The sequence below is a fragment of the Mastacembelus armatus genome, chromosome 22, assembly GCF_900324485.2.
Source record: "Mastacembelus armatus chromosome 22, fMasArm1.2, whole genome shotgun sequence".
In the NCBI taxonomy this organism is placed as follows: Eukaryota; Metazoa; Chordata; class Actinopteri; order Synbranchiformes; family Mastacembelidae; genus Mastacembelus; species Mastacembelus armatus.
In genome coordinates, this window is record NC_046654.1 from 12,650,937 (window position 1) to 12,671,709 (window position 20,773).

General features: G+C 43.1%; 2 protein-coding genes across 4 annotated transcripts in view; one reads left to right on the forward strand and one right to left on the reverse strand.

Moving 5' to 3' along the window:
- Positions 1-420: 420 nt before the first annotated feature.
- Positions 421-7,551, reverse strand: zbtb42 (zinc finger and BTB domain containing 42). Its single transcript, XM_026307908.1, is given in 3 exon segments — positions 421-5,613; positions 5,615-6,117; positions 7,403-7,551. Coding segments are annotated over 2 exon segments (1,596 nt in total). The 5' UTR covers positions 6,104-6,117; positions 7,403-7,551; the 3' UTR covers positions 421-4,506.
- A 4,464-nt stretch (positions 7,552-12,015) lies between these two features.
- akt1 (v-akt murine thymoma viral oncogene homolog 1) overlaps positions 12,016-20,773 on the forward strand; it is a 28,044-nt gene continuing 19,286 nt past the window's right edge. Inside the window, exons 1-2 of one of the 3 annotated variants that reach the window (XM_026333142.2) lie at positions 12,016-12,241; positions 16,673-16,859. In XM_026333142.2, the coding sequence (XP_026188927.1) occupies positions 16,814-16,859 (46 nt within the window). In that variant the 5' untranslated portion in view covers positions 12,016-12,241; positions 16,673-16,813. Of the gene's footprint in view, positions 12,242-14,109; positions 14,131-16,672; positions 16,860-20,773 lie in introns of those variants that run through there. The other 2 variants (XM_026333061.2, XM_026333215.2) reach the window with 2 other exon arrangements.

Genomic DNA, 20,773 nt, shown 5'->3' on the forward strand with positions numbered 1-20,773 from the left:
TGGCTTTGTTGTCACAGGTTTATCTCATTTGGTGAGTACGGGCAACAGGTCAGGAACATAGGGAGCCCATCTTGAAATTGCTCCGTCCTTGAGCTCAGTTTATAGTTTCAGAGGAATAGTGCACATAAGACCAGCAGTATTATCACATTCTGTTGTCTCTGTACACATTGCAGCACTGCCCACACACGCCGTCTTACTGCTGTGGGTGAGATGAGGGCTCTTGTATAATATTCTTAGATTATATGTTTAATCACAGTCTTTTACTGATTTAATTCTGATCTCCTCCTGTACTGATGATTTAAGTGTCTGGTAATGGCATATTATGTAAGACAAGCTACTCGAGTTTTGAATCCAGTCTGACAGTGGAAAAAAAAAAAAAAAAAAAGCAGGTTTCAAAGGAACGAAATCCACACAATCACAGAAAGTTGTTCCATTTAATTCTATGCATAATCTCAATAAAGACCTAAATCAAGATTGTCACATTTCCACAGCACACACACAAGCACACTCCAAAAGCGCAAAACAAAGAAAATGCACATACAGTTATAGATCAAAGTAAATTGCCTCAATATCTAAGCAATGTCAATTCTGCATAAAGATTGTCCTCTAATCTCTACACCACTAACACTGAAGCAATTGATTACTATAAAATATACTTTTCTTATTAAAAAATTATATTAAATTCTAATGGCACTTCTACAAATTCTATTAAAAAGATTTTCGTTGACATTTATAAGCTTTTTTTTTTTTTTTTTTTTTAAACCAAATTAAAACGGAGACAGCACAAGAAGCAAATGCAATAATAAATATTTCTCGTGATTATACACAATTTCACAGTTGTAACCTGCAGAGGACAAAATTCCAGTATCGGTAAAGTCATTTTTAGACTTAAAAGATCAGACAGCATGAGTTAGGCGAACAGGTGTAGCACTGTTTTCATAGAAGTCAACAATCAAACTCTCAGTGTTTCACATTCAACAATGACATTAGCTAAGGGACAGACTGTTAGTTCCCAGTAGCATTTGCTACTAAAATTCAGAATACAAAAATGCTTGTCTTCAGTTTAACACGTCAAAAAGATTTATTCACATAAAACAAAATAAAACAAAAAAAAAAAAAGCTCAAATAAAATCTCACAACGCCACTAATCTCTCACAAAGCAGCAAAAATAAATGGATTTCAAATTTTTCCTTTTGTCTGATTGTGGTGTGATAAAAGAAAAACAAAAAACAGGAACAACAGTTGCGAGTCGCTTCATGTCAGTGTGCCACTCTTGCTGTGATGGGAACTTTACCACCCGAGGGCAACAATGTACAGTATAGAAAAAGGGCTTTCTCCAGATGCAACACCTATTCGTGTGTCTACAAGGCACGTTTGGTGATCATTCTGGAGGTATAAATAAAGACTGCAAACATCAGAAAGAAAAATGTCTTTACATGTCATTAGCTTTTCTATCTCTGTACACATGTATATTAGAGAATCAAGCAATTTTAACTTCCACCAAATAAAAAAAAGTTCCTTTAAACAGAAAAACGGAAACAATGACAAAATCTACATTCCTGTGGGTTCTTATCCAAATAAGAATATACATTATTAACACTATGCACCAACTTTGTATCTGAAATATATCTATTGTTCTGATGACTAACTGAAGTGGTTAAACTGTTAGGGCATGCAAACAACAGGAGTGTTGTGCAAGTAAACAGGGTACTAAATCACATTTTTTGTAAAAATTACACACAAGCCCTGTTCATTCAAGCCCCATCACTGACTCCAGTTCAGGGAGTAGAATGAAAACAAATCGCAGAAATTCGGAGAGAGAAATGTGCACAAAAATCATGTGTGAATTCATTTCTGTGTCCTGAAAGCAGTCTTGGTGATAAACATGAAACTCACAAGAAAAACACCTTTGGGTGTCTATGCTGAATTGGACATGGGGGTCAACAACCTACATCTGACCTCTGTCGTCAGAGCTGTCAGAAATGTAATGCCAACCTCAACATTTTTTGTCTCGATCTAGCACTTGGAAACAATACTCTTGATAATTCGGATATTCTCTTGATAGATGTGCAATCAAATCACCGTGGTATCTCCACAGAACAATGAAGCATTTATCCACTGCATACTCAGATTGAAGGGGGAGGGTTCTTTGATGCCTCCTAACAATACACCTGTTTACAGTTTCCTTGGTCTCCCTTTGCTAAATATATTTGTCACATTCCAATGGCTCCATTCAATACAGGAACATCTCCCCACAGCTAGAACAGAGATACGCAGTCATCCCTTGAGAGCTACCTGGGGGTAACAATGCCTGTATTGTCTCATTTCCATAGGTAGCCAGTGCCGTATCAGTGTGGCTGTGCTTGTGAACAACTGTTTCCTGTGGCTGAACAGCAGTCGGTGCAGAATTAACTGGTCTGATTTGTTGAGAGGCGGAGTCCAATCAAGGCTCGAATATGGAAAAGGAACTTTAAATTCCCTGGGGAAGACGCGACACTTTAAGAGATGTTAGCCTTGTTAAGACACCTGACTCTCAACCTTGCCTGTGTGGTAATGTGGAAAAAAAACTTTGATAAATAGAATATATATTTACATTAAATATACAAATAGTAAGAAATAGCAGCCTAGACAATAGTGTTGAAACTATATGCATGCTTAAAAACAAGTGCTTCTCTATGTTCAATGTGACAAATCTTGAATACTCCAGAGGCTTCTACGTGGTATATTGAAATACAATTACAGTAACTTGATTTGCACGGAAAGAAAAAAAAAAAAAAAAAAAAAAAAAAAGAACAAACAGCCCCAACACCAGTTTATGAGTACCAAGCTCGCTAGACAAGACCCAATGTCTTTCAAGCTTATAGAAATAAACTACACCTACAGTAAACCCTGAACCAAGTCAAACTAATAAATAAATTCTGATCAAGTCTTTTCAGGACAGATTAGACAAATATGATGAACTTTTAGAGCTACATTCCTGTTAAGAATCCATGTCTCATCTATGTGAACAGAAAGAAAAAGTCCATTTCATGCCCAAAGATTCTTTCAAGGACAGCATCACTAAAGGCTCAATCAGTAGTAACTTACACATGTACAATAAGGAGATATGATCATGTGAAAGGGTTAATTGCAAGAAAGAAGAAGAAAAAAAAAAAGTCAGTAGATTCAGCTGAATGGCACAGCTTTGATGAACAAACAGAGCTAACGCCAATCGCAGACAAAGCACTGAGCATCCATCCACCTGTCTCCCTGTGTCCCCTCCCTGCCTGCTGATGGTTTGCCCTGAACACCGTGTCAGTGTACCCTTTATGCCATACCAGGAAATAACAAGGCAATTTACTGGCAACTATTCACTTTTAAACCAAACAGGTCAATAAACATTTAACTGACAAGAACTTGATTTACACACTTTTATTACATTCTTGTAAATGATTTAATTAAGGACACTCAGTTGGCGTTCCAGAGTAGGATATTACCTTTGTTACCTCCTGGTATGTGGAGTGTAATCCAGATTTTAAAAAAAGGCTTTAAAAGTCACTGAATTTGACAACAAGGCAATAAAGTTCATTCTTTTTTTTGTAAGTACACTAGGTGAAGTGTCACAGGCATTAGCTTTTACCAACTCTCTAGACCTCCTCTGATTATACAACTTATTAGCAATTAACCCATTCCGTTTATATGTGCTTACTCACATTAGCAATTTAAGAGCTGGTAACTCTCTCCAAGGCAAACTTTAAAAAAAAAAAAAAGAAAGAAATATACTGATATGATGGTCTGCTTGCCTCTTGTTATAAACAACATAAAACTCTATGCAACTTCATTTCAACCAAAATTCTCCTTCCACAACAGAAATAATCAATCACACTTCCAGTAGTCAGACTTCATTAGTTTTGCTGCCTTATGGTGGTTTACTTGATGAGGACTAAACAAATCCCAAAAATAAATAATAATAATAATGTAGGCGTTTAAAAAAAAAAAAAAAAAGATCATATATTGCTACTCACGGACGGTTCTGCTTTCCCATGTGCACAAATAAAGTCCCACCCACGATTGTATTAACATGTATTGACATGTTAGCATTAGCCATCATCCGTTTGTCCATAGGGTATGAACACAGGATGCTGTTTCTTTCAGCAAATATACTCCTAAAATAAACAGATTGACACAAACAACAGAAACAAACAAGTGCATCATCTGATTTGTTCGCCTTCGTCGACACAGATCCAGCTTGAGTTTCACAGCACACATGTTAATCTTTACAGCCTGTGCACCTTCTGCTGTCTGCCTCAGACCATCATGTATGTCTATGACACAGTCCGGCACAGCTCCAGTTTTGAAGTTGCTACATCTTTAACTTGAGAAATGCCACATGGGGTAGAATCCAAAAGATATGTCTGCAACAAACTGCCTGTGTGTGTATACTAATGGGAAAACTGTTCAGTAGTAGTAGTATTCAGTGTATGAAAAGACATTCTGTCTCATGTCATGGCACCGGCGAGAGGCGTTTTATCCAATGGCGAGAGTCTTGACAAGGCCACAGTGAAACTTCCTGATGTGGCGGTAGAGATCCCCAGATTGGGTGAAGCGCCGTTCACACCACTTGCAAGCGTGAGGTTTCTCACGCGTGTGAACTACAGCGTGCCGACTCAAGTTATGGGAGTACTGGAAGCTCTTGCCACACTGGCCACAGGTGTATGGCTTCTCGCCCGAGTGTGTGCGCTCATGGCGCTTAAGGGTATACATGCACGAAAAAGTCTTGTTGCACTGCAAGCAGGTGGGGACAGAGCCGTCGGGGGACAACTTGGAGCGAGCGCCGTCCTTTTCACGAAAGTGTGAGCTGAGGTGCAGTTGCAACACGTGGGGGCTGGGGAAGACTTTACTGCAGAGGGGGCACACACACACCTGTTGCCCTGGGGGCAGGAGCACCCCACTGGAGGTGGAGATGTCTGAAGAGGCCAAGTCGTCCTCCTCCTCCTCCTCGCTGTCCCCCAGCAGTCTACCCCTCCTCTCTTCTATCTCCCTGCCTGGGGCAACCTCCCTCCCTCTACAGGCCTCCCCCTCTTCGTCCATCAGGTCCTCCTCCTGGGAGAGCAGGGCGGCTGTGGAGCCGTTGTTGCCTGGGAAGAGGGCAGCGAACCCTGTCACCACTGAGCTCCTGGCACTATTCCCAAAGCGCTGGCTCTCAGGGCTCATCGGCTCACTGTCCTCCTGCTCTGACAGCAAGTCGTGTTCGTCTTTAACAAGTGGCTCAGTGCCCTGCTGCTGGCTGTCGAGGGCCAGCTGTCCCGAGATGTAGGAGGGGTGTAAGGGATCTCTGCTAGATAGAGGCTTGAAAGACAAATCCAGCGCACAGTCCATGTCATCTGAAGCCCGGGACCTCTGGGACAGTGATACGGTGGAACTACTGACATCAGCTTTTGTTTTTCCAGCTGTTTGGACACAGGGCTCGGCCTCTGCTGACACATAATTGACACCTACAAGGTCCGGGGACCTGCCAGAATGACCGTTCGCCTTCTGCCTGCTCTGTGTAGACCTATCACAATCTGTGACAGCCAGCCTGACTTCGCTGTTGTCCATGTCAAACTCCTCTGCTGGGGGGGGGCCTGTGAGGCCCCTGGGACTGTGTGTGGGGCTGTTGTCGGATGAGATGCTTACTGTGCAGCTCGCCATCTGAGGAATTTTCCCTGTCCAGACAGCTGAGTCCCAAACCGTCACCCATCTTTTCATCCAGGGAGGAAAGTTCCTTATCCTTAAGCTTACCTTTACACACTTTTACTATATCATACATGTGAAGGTAACTGGCTGCTGCCAGGACATCCTCCACCGGCAGAGTGCCGAATTCCAACTTCCCCTCATACATAAATTCAAGGAGCAGACTGAAAGCCGGGGCTGTCACAATGTCACTGTTGAGATGCACAACGTCCCTTTTGTCTAGCTGGTCCCTGTAAAAGAGATGGAAGTACATGCTGCAGGAGGCCAGCACGGCTCTGTGCGCTTTGAATCGAGCCTCCCCGACAAGAACAGTGCAGTCACAGAGGAAACCTTGGTGACGCTGCTGACTCAGACACTGCAGCAACTGGCGGCTATGGTCTGGGAACTCCATTCTTCCTTCATAACCTGATGAAAAACAGGAAAAACAGGATACTGGATAAACGCAATGAAACCAGTCGCCGAGCACGGCGAAGCTGTTGTCGCATATCAGAGGCAAACCCGAAGTCACCAAAAAGCACCGAAAACGTGAGAAATAACTTGAACCAAATAACGCAAATAACTGTAAAGTCTCAACAAGACCTCAAACCTCTCGCGTCTTTAAATACAAGCTGATAAAATCATACCCTCTTTCAAAATGTGATTCAGGAAGATTCGAAACGGATCTTACGGTCTGCACCGATAACTTTACCCAACTTGAGAACATAAATCCCACATTCTTTCCAGGGGTGCAGGATACGCTGCGCTGCGATCACCCACCCATGGATCACGGTGTAAGCGGATCCACAGTCCAGATTATCCGAAGTATTCCGGTCTGTAGTAGTCAGCCTACTTCTTGCGCTTCGAAAGATTTGGCGAAAAGTGACGCACCGGTGCGTTTCCAAACGCACACAAAACAGCGGTGTTTACAGGACAACAGCAACTGGGACAGGGGCTGATAGCAGGCGACCATCGGGGAAGGAGGCTAACGTGGAAAAAGAAGAGCAGTGCAGAGTGAGTAAACTGCTGCTCTGTTTGCTAATTACACTGCAAGCTGTGGAGTCAGCTGCTCTGACATCACCGCAATGGAAACGCTACCTCCAGCTGTGCTCCCCTTTATGCCATATGTTAACTCTGGGCTACGTAGTCCAAAAAAGACACGCAACTCACACGACACGGTGCGTTTATGAGTGTTAACGCGATTTCACCTCATTTTTCTGCTGTTTTCAGTCGGCTCATTTATCGCCCCAAAAAGAAATCTGCAGCCGATAACCGCTGTTGGGAATAAAACGCTTTGTGGCCCTTTACGCACTCACCAGACACACACACACACAACTCAGAGATATTTGTTCAAAGGGGCTGATTCAAAGCAGACGCGGCGGATGGTGTGTGTGTTTGTGTGTGTGTAGGGGGGAAAAAAACTCAGGTGAATTGTATTTTTAAAGTTTGATGGTGCCGAGAACAGCCCGCAGGAGTGTGATTTTGCGCGGAGAAGTTAGATGAAATGAAAAGAAAAAGGAAAGAGTGAGTAGGAGACAGGAGGGCCGAGGGCGCAGTAAGCCGAGCTCCATGTCCGTGTTGGGAAACGCATTGCTGGGAGCCTTTTAAACAGCAGAGGAACTCACAGCAAAGCCAACTGCGCTGAACGAAGCGGCGAGGGGACACTCTTTAACTTTCGCTTTCTCCGTCTCAAAGCGCCGAACGCTGTACTTACATTTATTTCCGCTTAGCTCGTCGTCTCTTATCCTAGAAACCTCGATGTCCTTTCATGATGTGCGGCCAGATGTTCGCTTCTCCTTGTCGTTTCTTGAGCTTCGGTCCGACCCTTGCAAGGCAGGCTGTACTCAGCGCTGCTGTGTGTCAAGCAGGTTGATAATGGCACAAGTCTCGCGATATCGCGCGGCCACAATAAGTTCTGTACTACTCCGTGAATTCACACAGCGGCAGTAAGTAGCACAGTACACTGGGAACATCACTTGGCTCTTTCTGAAACACCTGTCCCATGAACTGCGTTGCATTCGGCGAGAAAAATCCTGAGGAAGGCGAGTGAAGCAGTTGTAGATGACTTTTCCTAATTAAAAGTCTTTCTAATGAGTATCCGACCTTTTTGGAGGCATGATATTTATAAAGTGCAAATCAGAATTTGAAATATGATTAATTTAACAAACCTAGGAACATGTTGCCTGTGAGTTTCACATCTGCAGTGGATGAAAGAAACACGTTCCTTTATAAAGACTTAGTATTTGTAAAGATATCCAAGCAGAGAACAGCATTATAAATCATGCTTAGTGATCAGGAGGGTCAATGGTCTTTGGGGTATTTTTAAGGACTGTTCTCTCTAATCCTGCTTTGGGTTGTGGAATTCCCTGGCACCAAACCACCCAGTGCCTTTGTTTTTCCAGATCACACCACGTCCTTGCTTCATTTTAGTGTCTTAACAAAAGCATGGTGATTTCTGAGAACAGAAGTTTAAAAAACGTCACACATTTGTTTGTTTTTCAGACATTATTTAAAAAGAAAAAAGCCCATAGCCTGTTCTGTAATTGTTAAAAGTAGAGATGGTGGCACAGTGGAGAAACAAGGGCTCGAGGTTGCAGCTGCTCATCTCATGCCCCCACCCTCCTCCTGTCCCTCCGCGTGCTCCCCCAACTGCCTCTGTCACCTTTGCCCTGTGTTCCAGCTGTCGTGTGTTTTGAAAGGGCCATTTGCAGCTCCACACAGCCTTCTGACACAGAGGGGAATGAGCAATGGTGACGGGAGGCGGCAGCCACTGGTCAGTAGAGACCACCGTCTAGATTCTTATCAACTTACTGCTTTATTCCATTTTTAGTCCGGCTCTTACTCTTACAGGAGGTGGGTACACTCTGATCATGTCCAGATGATCATGAGCAACTAAGTGTCATGCTCTCTAAATAAAATCTGTCTTTATTTGGTGGAAGAGCCTAATTGGATGCTAGTAGACGCTGCTGTGCTAAGACAGAAAAAAAAAAATTATGAATGACTTCTTATTTGTGACAAAACACCAGTAAGCTAAATGTTTATATGGAAGTGTCAGATGTGTGTGCCACATGAAAAACAATTTAACATTCAGCGCTGATGCCCCCACACACCATCAATGCAGGAGCAGTGATGTGGATAAGAATAGGAGCAGTGGCCCTGTATTTCACTGGTCCTGGCAAAAGTAGGCGCCCAGTAGAGGAGGGGTGTGTGTTCACAGGGCAAGACAAAGCAGTGGTTGTGCCTGGGGACCGTGGCCTCAGAGAGAGGCTCGGCACGGCGAAGGTTCTCACACACAGTAAAAGATAGAGAAAGAGAGACAGAGAGAGAGGGAGAGAGAATGAGAGTGGGAGAGTGGGGGAGCAGGGAGAGGGAGAGAACACTTCCTGGAGGTTCATTCTTCCTCTCTGCAATCATCAATGGCATTCTCCCCCTGACCCACTCCTCTCTCAGACAAACAAAAGACCCAGCATTCCAGTGTAGCCTGACCAACCAACCAGCCAGTTGGTTGAACCACATCACTCTACCCACTGGACCAACATCCCATCATAGGAATGGGCTTGAACTGTGTAGTAGTGGATGTCTGTCTGTTGTAATGCATCCTGTTGTATCAAAAATAGGCCTGAAGTAGTTTTAAGGGTGGAAAAAACATTGGTGGCATAGATGGCAAAAACATTCAGTACCAAGACTCATGCACTATTTGGCATTGCTGTTCTGTATTCATACTACTGTCACACACCTTTTTCTGGACACCTTTTTGGTTACATAATCCAGCATTTTGGAAAATATGCATATTTGCTTTGTTGCTGAACGTTACATGCAAAGATCAATGCCATTCCCACATCTGTACAGCCAATATGCCGGTGTCTCAGCGTTAAGACTGGAAACGGGAAGAAACCTCTAGTCACCTACTAGCACCTATGACGCTCAGTAATTACCACATTATATGTGGTTTGTTTAATCTGCACAAAGAGAAGTTCACTGTACAGTGACAGTAATATTCTATGCACCTGACATTAAAACTTGAATCAGCATAATGTTTGAAATGACACCATGGAAAATGATATGATATGATATGATATGACATGATACAGTATTAGCAACATTGCTGGGAGATGCTGTATTGGTCAGACCCTCCCCTAAAACCTCCTCCATACTGTATTACGGCCTTCCTGCCTCCTGTGACTAATTGTTGTTATTGAATATTATGTGTTCTCCTTCAACACCCCATTAAGTTCTGCTCTGTTTGTTATATTCTGGGTACTGGAAGCAGACAAAAAAGATCAGATGAGTTCTTGACAGGAAAAACCTTATTCATTCAATCTGACTCTTAGATGTTGTTACTCTTGCTTTGGGCAGGCCTTCCCATCACCAGACCAGATACAGCTGAGGAGGAGGAGGAGGAGGAGGAGAAGGAGGAGGAGGAGGAGGAGGAGGGGGAGGGAGGGAGGGAGGGAGGGAGCGCACCACTGAATAACAACAGCAGAAAATGTGGGATAGCCTGTTTGTATGACAGGAACAGCTTGGCAAGCCTGACACATAGTAGCAGTGAGGAAAACATTACAGTGGAAGTGACAAAGAGGGGAAATGACAACCGAGAAGGCTGAGAGACACAGGGCAGAGGCCAATAAGTTTCTCATCACAGAGGGAACACTGGCAGCTGTCCATGCCATCCTGTTCACGTAACATCATTTATCTGTTACTGTGCAGCTTATTACCTGCACTTTCATATGTGTTTGTTTGAAACTAAAAAACATCAAATAAAACTACAGTATATCCATCATATTAATAGGGAAATGTTATGGTGAAAGGTTTCCAGAACCTTTTATGTGAAGGTCCTTTCCAGGTGTTATATAAGTTGCTGGATCCACTGTTGACCCTGGAGTTCACCACTAACCCTAAAAATAAAACCTTGTTGGAACAGTGTTTACTTAAAATTTATATTTTATGAGCTTTCAACTGTATCAGATCTTTTCTCACGTATCATATAGATGGACAAGTTGATAATACTTTTAGTGATTTTCCTCCTTTCACTGATGAAGACCATGGGATGTGCTGAAATGCCACGAAAGAGAACAAAAAAGTCGCAAAAGTACTTTTTCTAAGATTACCTTGGTCCATAAAGTAAGAAATCTGAAGGTTACGATTATTTCTGAACTTCACTTCATAGCTTATGTGGCTTTTATTGGAAATGCCAGTGGCCTTTTCCACCTCACAGAGAGAGCCTTTCCTCTTACTTGTCAGCCGACTTCTCAACTGTCATGTTCGTCAATCAGGTGTCTCCAAAAATCAGCCCTAAATCAACTACTACAAGTCTACTGCTAGAGTGCCAACAAGAAGGACGACACGTATAATGGTTATGTGTTAGTTGTCATATTTGATTATAATGTAACTAGGGTTATAGATATATATAAATATAAATATAAAGTTCTGAGCCGTTTGAATTTATTGGAAACATGCAAAGTTGTTCAAACAAAGCTCTGAAACACAACAGTCTGCACAGGAACTGTCCTCAAACTACAGCTACTATGTAGTATGTACTTCTGTTTTGCTGATATACTACGCTTTTACTTTATTTAAAGGTGGAGTATTTTTGTATAATATAATGGACTGTGTGTAGTTTTCTCGTGGTGTAGTTTTCATCATTTAAATAAAGTTTGATTGACAGATAAGGAATATAATGTTGTTGCTGATATGTATACTTTTATTCTACTGTATTAATTATTATCATAGAAAAACTGTACTTTTTGTCCACTGAACTTATGTGCAAGTAGTTATTTATTTGCAGTTTAACAAACAAGTTTAATTGTACCATGAGAGGCTTATGCAATATGATAGACTTGATCTACATCTTGACACACAAGTTTTTTTTAATTTCCTGAGGAGTGTCTACACCTTTCTACAGCATAGAGCTGAAATGAATCATAAATGTTATTAGTCAATTTGGAATTTTGTACTGATCAAACTTAAAACCATAAATTCCCAGAATTCACTGGTATTAGCTCCTCAAATGTGAACAATAGCTGTTTTTCGTAACTTTCAGTGATAGTTCATGAATGTCAGGAACAAAAAGGCCAGGTTTCTACATCAGGTTTCTACACGTACTGAGGGGTCCCCTGGAAGCCTCACGGTGGCCTCTGTGGGTCCCTGCACCCAACTTTGGGGACCACCGGCGCAGATAAAACAGCGCAGAGTTCAACGAGGCCATACAAAATAAGTCTCTAAAGACACACTGCAGTGTTTTTTTTTTCTTCAATGGGACGGCTGACATCCTCCTGCGAGTGAGCCTCATTAAAGTGGACGGCGCTAGGACCCGGGAGAGCAGGCTGCCACAGAGGCATTGCAGACAACGCGTTTGGGAGGTGTAGTGGAAGAAAGGCAAGAGAAACGGAGTAAATGAGAGCACTTTTGTCCAGATTGTTGAAGGACTTATTAACGTAATACACCGGCGAAACGGCTCACTATAATGAGACGGACACACAGTTGAGTTCCTGCCCAGGTAAATGTCCGCGTTTCCTTCGCATGGTTGACTACAAGAGGTCGAGAGCTAGACAGGGTAGGTCCCCATTGTACTTACATGGGATGCGGTTATTCTCACCCCAGCTGCCCTGCTAGGCCCCATATCCTTTCTATCGCTAAATGCAAACCTGAAATGAGGTACTTTCCTGACTCCACTTCGCTGTCGAACTTATTTATCACTAAAGGCGAGGGCTCACGAGCGTCCTGCAGTGAATTAGAACGCGCTCTTGTTGTTGTTGTTGTTGTTGTTGTTGTTGTTGTTGTTCCACAAACAACAGGGAGTCTCTTTGTAAATGTTAACCATTCATTTTATTTTTTTTGTTTTGGACAGTGACCACTTTAGAGACACAGCCCTCGGGCCACAACATCTGCACTCATGTTACTTTGAACATTTCACCTCTACGAGAAAGTTGCTTTTGCTTGTACTTCGGGGCCCAGGAGGCGTATGAAATGAAATGAGCTCAACAAAAGAGCAGCTGAATCTTTGTAATCAAGCACCACTGCCTTTGTTTACTTGTTTATGTGAGAAATGTATTTCAACACAGACATAAGACAGTATGTTTTGCGTTTAGAAACACGTTTTTTCTGGCTTGTTGTTGTACAAAGTGGCACATCTATGCTCTTACTTGTTTTCCTCTCAGAAATAAGATCCCACATCCCCTTTAAGATACTTTTTGGGAGGGTATAAGAAAAAAAACAATACTTTCTTATTATCCTCTTGACTGTTTCTGTGATAGATTTCACTGGCCCACCTTCAGCAGTGACACTTGTGCATGGGGAAACTGAATCATGTTTAATTATAGAGATTATTATAGATAAATTATTGTTTTGTTTTTTTTTCTGATCAAGAAATCAAAATGAAAAACTGCACAAGTTTCATGAACGTGCGAAATGTAAAGCTGAAATGTCCAACTTCAGATAAACCTCGCATTACTGATGTAATGGCGTGTTTGTACCCATCTATAACAGCCTGGAAAAAGAGTATTGTCCCTTGCTATGTTGTGCCCACAATGCCTTTAGTGTCAAAATATTTTTATCAGTTATGACACAGCATCTGCCCAGTGTGTGTACGCGGGGGGACTTGGCATGTGACCCAGGGAAGACGCAACAAGCTGGTGTAATGATGCAGACAGTGACTCCTCGACTCTCCCTGTTGTGTTTAGAAAATACCAGTCACCTCCCACCCAATCCCCTCACAGCCCCGTTGACGCAAATGTGCCACCAGTTGCACACAGAATCTGATGAATGTTGTTTGAAACTCTGTCCTTGTACACAAACAGACCTATTGTGCCTGTCGCCTGTGCCCGCACCACAGGAGTTAAGATGTACTTTTTCTGAGCAGAATACGCTTCTGGTGATGGTAGGCCATCGTCAGCATCACATGACAGTGAACTTCTTGCTCTGTGTCATGAAACTGAGAAGACTCTAGCCCAAATACTTCTTGTTTTGTTCAGCTTGTTCACTCGTTGCTCACATCAACTGCCAAGTGACTTGATTTGCAACAAGGTAAAGAGACCACAGCTTTGAAGTCCTTTTTTATGTGTTATCCGGATCCTTTTTCAAGGACAGTGCGTATGTTACGACTGGTGTATAATAAAGAAGTCCAGCCTTGTGATGCATTTTTAATTTAGTTCATGGCTTGTCTGAACAGCATGAACAAGAATACATTAACATGAGTCATCGAGGGGTTGCTGTTCATGTCATCACAGGATTAAAACATTGAGCCTGCTTGGCTTTCAAGGTTACTGTAGCTGTGGTTTGGTATTCACCTACACCTGCCCACAATACTCTTTATCATTAGTGATGTGTTTTTAGGGAACTTGAAAGAGGAACTTGGCACTGTGTAGTAGATCACAGTAATACTGGTTCTATTGCAGCATAGAGCACAAACCAAGTGTCGCTTACGGGACTGTTTCCGTCCAACAGGTGAGCATGTTTGATGTTCTCATTTCTTTGTAATAATTTTACATATTGTAGTTTAATGGTCTACCTTTATAACCATTAACCAGCTGCTGACAAAGTTGTTTACTCTAACAGCAGCAGCAGCAGTAAATAGAGCAAAAACAGACTTGTATCTATTGATCTGCGATGAAGGAAGTAGTATGGTGATGTTGGCCTGGTTTTCTGCTTCCTGCTGTAAACACGTGGAACTGTCCTCTCTGAGTAAGTGGCTCAGTGTGTGGCATCTCTGCTGTGTGACACTGATTTGCACTGAATGGGGTGGCCCCTAGAGCCGAAGCCAGAAAGATGAATGATTGAAAGTCGCTATGACAGCCGGGCAGGGAGGCGAGCAGGCAGGCGGTGGCCCAGAGGCCTGAGGACCATGTGACCTGCTGTCAGGGTACTGGGTTCATTCAGTGGCTGCTGGCTGCAGCACTGGCAGCAGCCCAGCTTTTCCACACAGGCCGCAGTAGCAACAGGTCGCTCCCATTAAAACAGCAGCTCTCTGTTGTGGCTCCAGAGCCAGTCTTGTGCATGTGTTGCTTTTTTTGGCTGTGGTGTGTGTGTGCTCAAGTTTGTTTGTGTGATGTATCCCAATGTGTATGTAATGTGTGTGTGTGTTTGTGTCGCAGAGTATACACTAAAATGCCGTAGGGATAGAAAGGTTTTATGTGATGTACTTTGAATTGCACTCAGTGTGCTTTTTCATATCCCTCGCAAAATCCTTCCACCATCGACTGTGTGACAGAAGTGCCATAACCTGAGTGCAGTAAACAAAAACACTGGGCAGAGGAACACCCTGCTTTTATAATCTCACTTTTCCTCATTGATAGAATTGAGCAGAGCTACTGTAAAGGCCTGTTGATTTCACATTCACTGACAGATGTGTTCGACCCAGTCCTGTACTGATATGACTCCTAGTCTGTCAATAGTCACATCCACTTCCTGTTGTTGTCCCCACCAATAAGCTGGATGTGGCCACTCAAACAGAGCTCTCTTTTGATGGCTTTCTCTGATGGAGCAGCAGCAGGCAAATTGATTTCAATTGATGGTCTGAGATTGCCTGGTACAGTATGTGACATTTATGTGAGCAAGCATTGCAAGTGATCATTCTTTTTTTTCCTGCTCTGCAGTCAAAGCTGTCTTTATATCAAAAAGCAGCACCGAATGAATCAAAAGGTCAAGTGTTCTGGTTATGATAGCCTGCAGGTTTTCACTGTGTGTATTGCTGATGAATAAACGATAAGTCTGTGGTGGAATTCAGCCCCGTTTGGTTTATCAGATGACTGTCAGGGTAGTTTTATTGAGTCTTCTGTTGTACATTTTGACTTGAGTTTAAACAGGTAAGACTATAGCTGTAGTTTGATCTCCTACACATATAGTTTTTATTTTGCACTTTACCCATACATCTCTCCAAAGACCGTCTCACTATCTAAATGTGACAGCAGTTATTTTCATGTTTCCTTTATGTGTGAATAGAAGATCAAGTTGTTCTGGCAGTTTGTCTTGTATGTCTTGTCTATGTATAAAAACAGCAACAGTTGCAGTAGTCCAAGTCACCTTATTTCTACTTCAACATGTGAATTTCGTCTTTCTCACAGCAAACAATGTGTTTCATCCATCCATTTCCTATACCCGCTTATTCCTATGTAGGGTCACAGGGATCTGCTGAAGCCTAACAATGTGGTTCACAACATTTTAATTTGTTTCACAACCATGTTTCCTTAAGGCCCTTTTCATAGGGTTTTCTGTCATGATCTACACAGCACAGTTTCATCTCAAACACCATTTAGTATTTCTTCTGGAGCTTTTGATCATATCATGTGATCTTTCTTATTAAATCTTAACAATCTTGATTTTCTGTACTCAGCAGCTCAGATGAGATTTTATGTGTTTGGAGGCTGCAAGTGGGATAATGATCCCTGTCATCCCTCTCAGAAATTCGCACGCTAAACGCAGCATGAACAAAAACATCACACTCATCAACCATTGCCAAATTCCTTATTTCCTTACTTTCTTGCCACCTGCTTGTAAACAGGATAAAAATCCAGGAAGATGGATAGTTAACCTCACTTTGCCTAAGCCACAAGCTGTGTAACTGCAAAACAGGCTTTAAAATCTATCATATATGCATGTTGTGTGAGATTTATTTGATGTCATTATTTTCTAACTAACCAACTGCTAACTGCTGTTCTGGTCATGAGTAGAAAAAAACGCCCTGTCTTTCAGGAACGCTTGTGTTGTGTGTCAACAGCATGGAATTTTCCAATATGGGAAAATTCAATGTGAATGCCAAAAACCACGGCCTTACACAGAAATCTGAACCTTGCAATGTTGCAGGTTCCACATGTGAAACGGACTACACTGTGGTTTTAACATGTCCTCCCCTAAGTTGGAATAAAAGAATAGGGAACATCTTGATTGGATTCTCCTTTACGTTGACCTAAGGGTTAATATTCAGACAAGTGAAGAAAAAAAATCTTTTACCTCGAAACGGGTATAATTTTTACTCTTCTTCGACTAATAGGTAACCACCATTGAGAAGGCGGCTGCAAACCCTAGGACCCCCGGCTCCAGGCTCCTGTACAGGGCTGAGTGAAGGAAACTTGGGAAACATAGCTGTGTCTCTCTCTGTGGGAAACCTGGATCCTCCACCCTGTCCACCAACATGACCAATGTGGTGATTGTCAAGGAGGGATGGCTGCATAAAAGAGGTAAATTATTTGCTACAAAGGTTGATTTAAAAACTTTTGAGAGGTCTGAAGTGTGTTCTTATTTTACTCTTCAAACACTGAACCACTCTGGAATAAGAAATGTGCTGTATGCATTTCTTTATTTATGTACTATTTCCTTTATGTGTAGTTTACAACACATGGTTCAGTCAAAATGTAGTACAGTCAACATCATGTCATGCGCTAGAAACCCCAACTGTGCAAGCTTGCGGGTGAACTGAGCTGGCACAAAACACAAAGTATGCAATAAAATATGTTCAATATGCAGAGATTTCAAAATCCTTTGTCAATACTTGTAGGAAAAATGTATTTAAATTGCAAACGCAAGTTGTGCTTGATTCATGCATTCTGTGCATGGCAGTTTTCAACCACTTTGTACTTTGGGAATTAATTTCTAGTACAGTACAATGATTCAAATTTTTACCCTAATGAAATATTTAACAAATCCGCATTACCTTCGTTCCTGAGGTATTTGGATTTGGAAGAGTTTACAATTGACAGATTTGATTTCTAGATGCAGTAGAAATGCCCAAACTGGTGACATATGTGCAATGCGATTGATCACAGGCCAAACATATTTAAACAGGCAGTATGCCAAATCTAATGTAAAAAGTCATCCAGTTGCAGAGTCCCCAGTGGGCCCCATTTAGCTGCTCTGGCAGTGCTGTGTGGCGTAGCCTGGCTATGTGTCGGGTGTGAGTCCTGTTGTTTGGACGAAGAGGCATTCCTCACATACCTGCTGGCTTTGAGCAGCTCTATGTGTGCATACTGACTCTGCCTTCAAACTGAGGCAGCCTCACATGAGCCCACTCCACCAATGCCACCAGGGGCAAAATAGGATAAGGAACTTCTCCAAGACCACTGAAAGCTCCTGGGCCCAGAGGCAGGGAAGCACACTTACTTGAAAAGTGGAAACGAAGACTCTGACTCAGGGCATAAGGTAATGGGAGCAGCTCACTAGGAGAGTTCCTAGGGACTCTAGGGGGGGAACAGTGTACCTCTGTGGTGTGTTAGCCCACAGTCCCCCTCCTCAAGGCCTGGGCTAAGAGCACAACAGGCTGCTGTTTTAGGAAAGGGTCAGCCTGGTTCGGCTCAACCGGTCCAAGGCAGACACGCCCTGGTCATTCCAGAAAGCGTAAGGATAAATCGTTAGATGTTTCATTACCAAATTTCTGCTTTTGTATAAAACAATCCAGTTAAAAAATAGTTGAAAACAATATACAATCCTAGATTTTCTACAGCTTTAAATAAAAAAACTATAAAGCTACAGATAAGGTTACGTGCCTGAGGCAAACTGAGTTATTGTGTATATTTGGGGAAAAAGTGAGAGCAGGAAGAGCCTTTCTTTTGATGGGAACATGTAAAATTGTTTGGCATGTCACTCAGAGGTATAGACTTAAGTGTCATTCACATGAAGTCTGTAAATTTGTATTCTCTGTATCATTTATGCTGTCAAACTAGCATATGTTCATTTTTTTCCCCCACACCTTCAGCAGCGCTGATAAGAAGACATTATGATTGAATGCCAGTGTAAAGTATAACTAAGAGTAGTCAAATAGTGACTAGTACAAATACAGTGCGGTTGTACATATACACATGCCCACACACACAGTCCTAGCAGTGACACCCTTCTAGTTGTGACATATACACACACAAAACAAACAACCCTTCAGGAATAGTGAGTTGGCATGTTGTCGCAGCCCAGCAGCTGTGCCCTGTGAAATGTCACCCACAGCCTGTGTGTTTTGATTGGAGGGCGTCTGCCTGCCTCTTTGACAGGAAGGCTTTTAGTGTCGCGTCACTGTCACGCAGTCTTTGCCCTAGAGCCACTTGCACAGAAGGTGAACCTGCAGTAGCCCTGTCTCACTGTCCATCACCTCAACCAGGTAGCCCCCACTCAGCCGCTATCATCCCAGGGTGCACCTTGAGTGGCGTTTCTTTTCTTTTTTGTTGTTGTTGTTGGGTGGCACCACCCAAATGACTCACAGCACCATGTGGGCATAATAATAAATGGCTTACACTGCTTCCAAGTGCGTTCAGAATGCTCATTACTCCCATGTGTGCACTCAAAACACTAATTTAATGTTTTGAAAAAGATAGCCCTCTGTATTTCCATCAGTGTGTTGTGTGTGTTCCACTTATCTGGTCTAACATCAAATTGTGACTTAACAAAAGCAAGTATGGTTAAAGTGTGGCTCTGTTGCAATGCTCATTTAATGTCTCTACATAATGAATGGATTTCACTGTGGGCCAGGCACAGGCGTGGAGCAGCTCTGGTTCATCAGCTGAACACATCCCTGTCACACACTCTCACTCTTTGATTTCAGCCTGATTAGTCATGTCCACCATGCACATGTAAACTCTGCGGCGTCCTCTGAAAGAAACCGGAGCAAACATTGTGCCTTGGTACCCCCGCAGTAAAGTGAATCTGTCATTAGAGCTGCACGTTCTCAGCCTTGGAGTGCTCTTTACATTTGTTCCAGACATGCTGCACTGAGTGAAGTGATCTCATTCTGAAGGACACACCTTCATATTTGCTCCTTAAGCTTTGTGCTGCAGTAATATGTCTGGATTGTGGACACTGCCTGGGATTTGTTGTCGTGACCCTTATCTTGGTTATCTGCTTTGGAAGGACAGTTTTGGAATGCAAGGCAAAGCAGCTGGGTAGGAATGTGTGTGTGTGTGTGTGTGTGTGTGTGTGTGTGTGTGTGTGTGTGTCTGTACATGGATATGCAAATGTGTGTGTGTGTGTGTGTGGACAGTGTGAAGCATATTTATTCAGCAGTTACTCTGCCAGCAGGACATTACCCAGTGCCCTAATGCACAGACCGCATCACAAGTACAGCCTTGCAAAAACACTGTAACTTTGTTGTTACTATCATAACCAGTTGTTATGCGTCCCCAAATGATACTTCGTTTTAGAGCCTACACCAAGTGCACCCACACACTCTGAATGTGCCTACGGCCTCTAGTGGCCACAGAGACCGAGCAGCATGTTATTTCTTTTTGCGAGTGTGTTTTTCCAAAGTTTCCATCAAAGCCAGAGCATCATCAGACATCAAAGACGCAGATTGTGGGTTCCCTAGTTTCCAGGGAAGCGCTGCAGCCAAGAACCCAGTGAAGCTCAACAGAACAGCGCTCACTTGTCCTCCCTTCTTCCCTGGCCCTTGTTTGTTTGACTCATTTGCTCCCTGACAAGTATAAAGAGCCGGCCCCCTCGTTAGGCTAACGAAGGCCGCAACAACTGTTGGGTTTGGGTAGCACGCTCAGCTGGCTTCGCTTCATGAAAGGAGGGGTGGGGAGGGAAAGTAGAGAACACACCAGTAGAGATGGCGAGGGGCAGGCAGAGAGAGACAGAAGTTGAGCAGCGTCTTTGTGATGTTCCCAGAACATTGCTCAGTGACCCAGTCGGCCTCAGCAGAGTGGATGGATGCTGAGTACGACGTGCCACACGGACTCTCTCGTGGTTTGGTTTGGAGCTCATCAGCTGATTGGCTCCTTTGCTGGTCATGCAGCTAAACAACACCCGTGAGCAGCTCCTCCAAGCGAGACCATGTTGGTGGTCCAGGAAAATGCATTAGGCGCAGAGTGGAAATGAGAGCGGGGTGAAAGAGAGGAGAGAACCATGTAGGAGCTTTGAGAAACACTAGACACAGCAGTCGGTGTAGATGAAACTTTTTTTCCATCTTTTGAATATCTGTGCATCTGGTGAACAGGCCTCCAACAACTCAGGCAGCTTTGTCTATATTTGTGAGCTTTCGCTGTAAGAACTCAGTGAGGCAGTGTGGTATTCCCTGCTCTGGTAAAATTCTTCAAAGGAGCAGACCCACCTGATTAAGAATGCCTCATGACGCTGCGATGATGACCCCCTTAGGATTTGCTGCCAGCTCTGACGC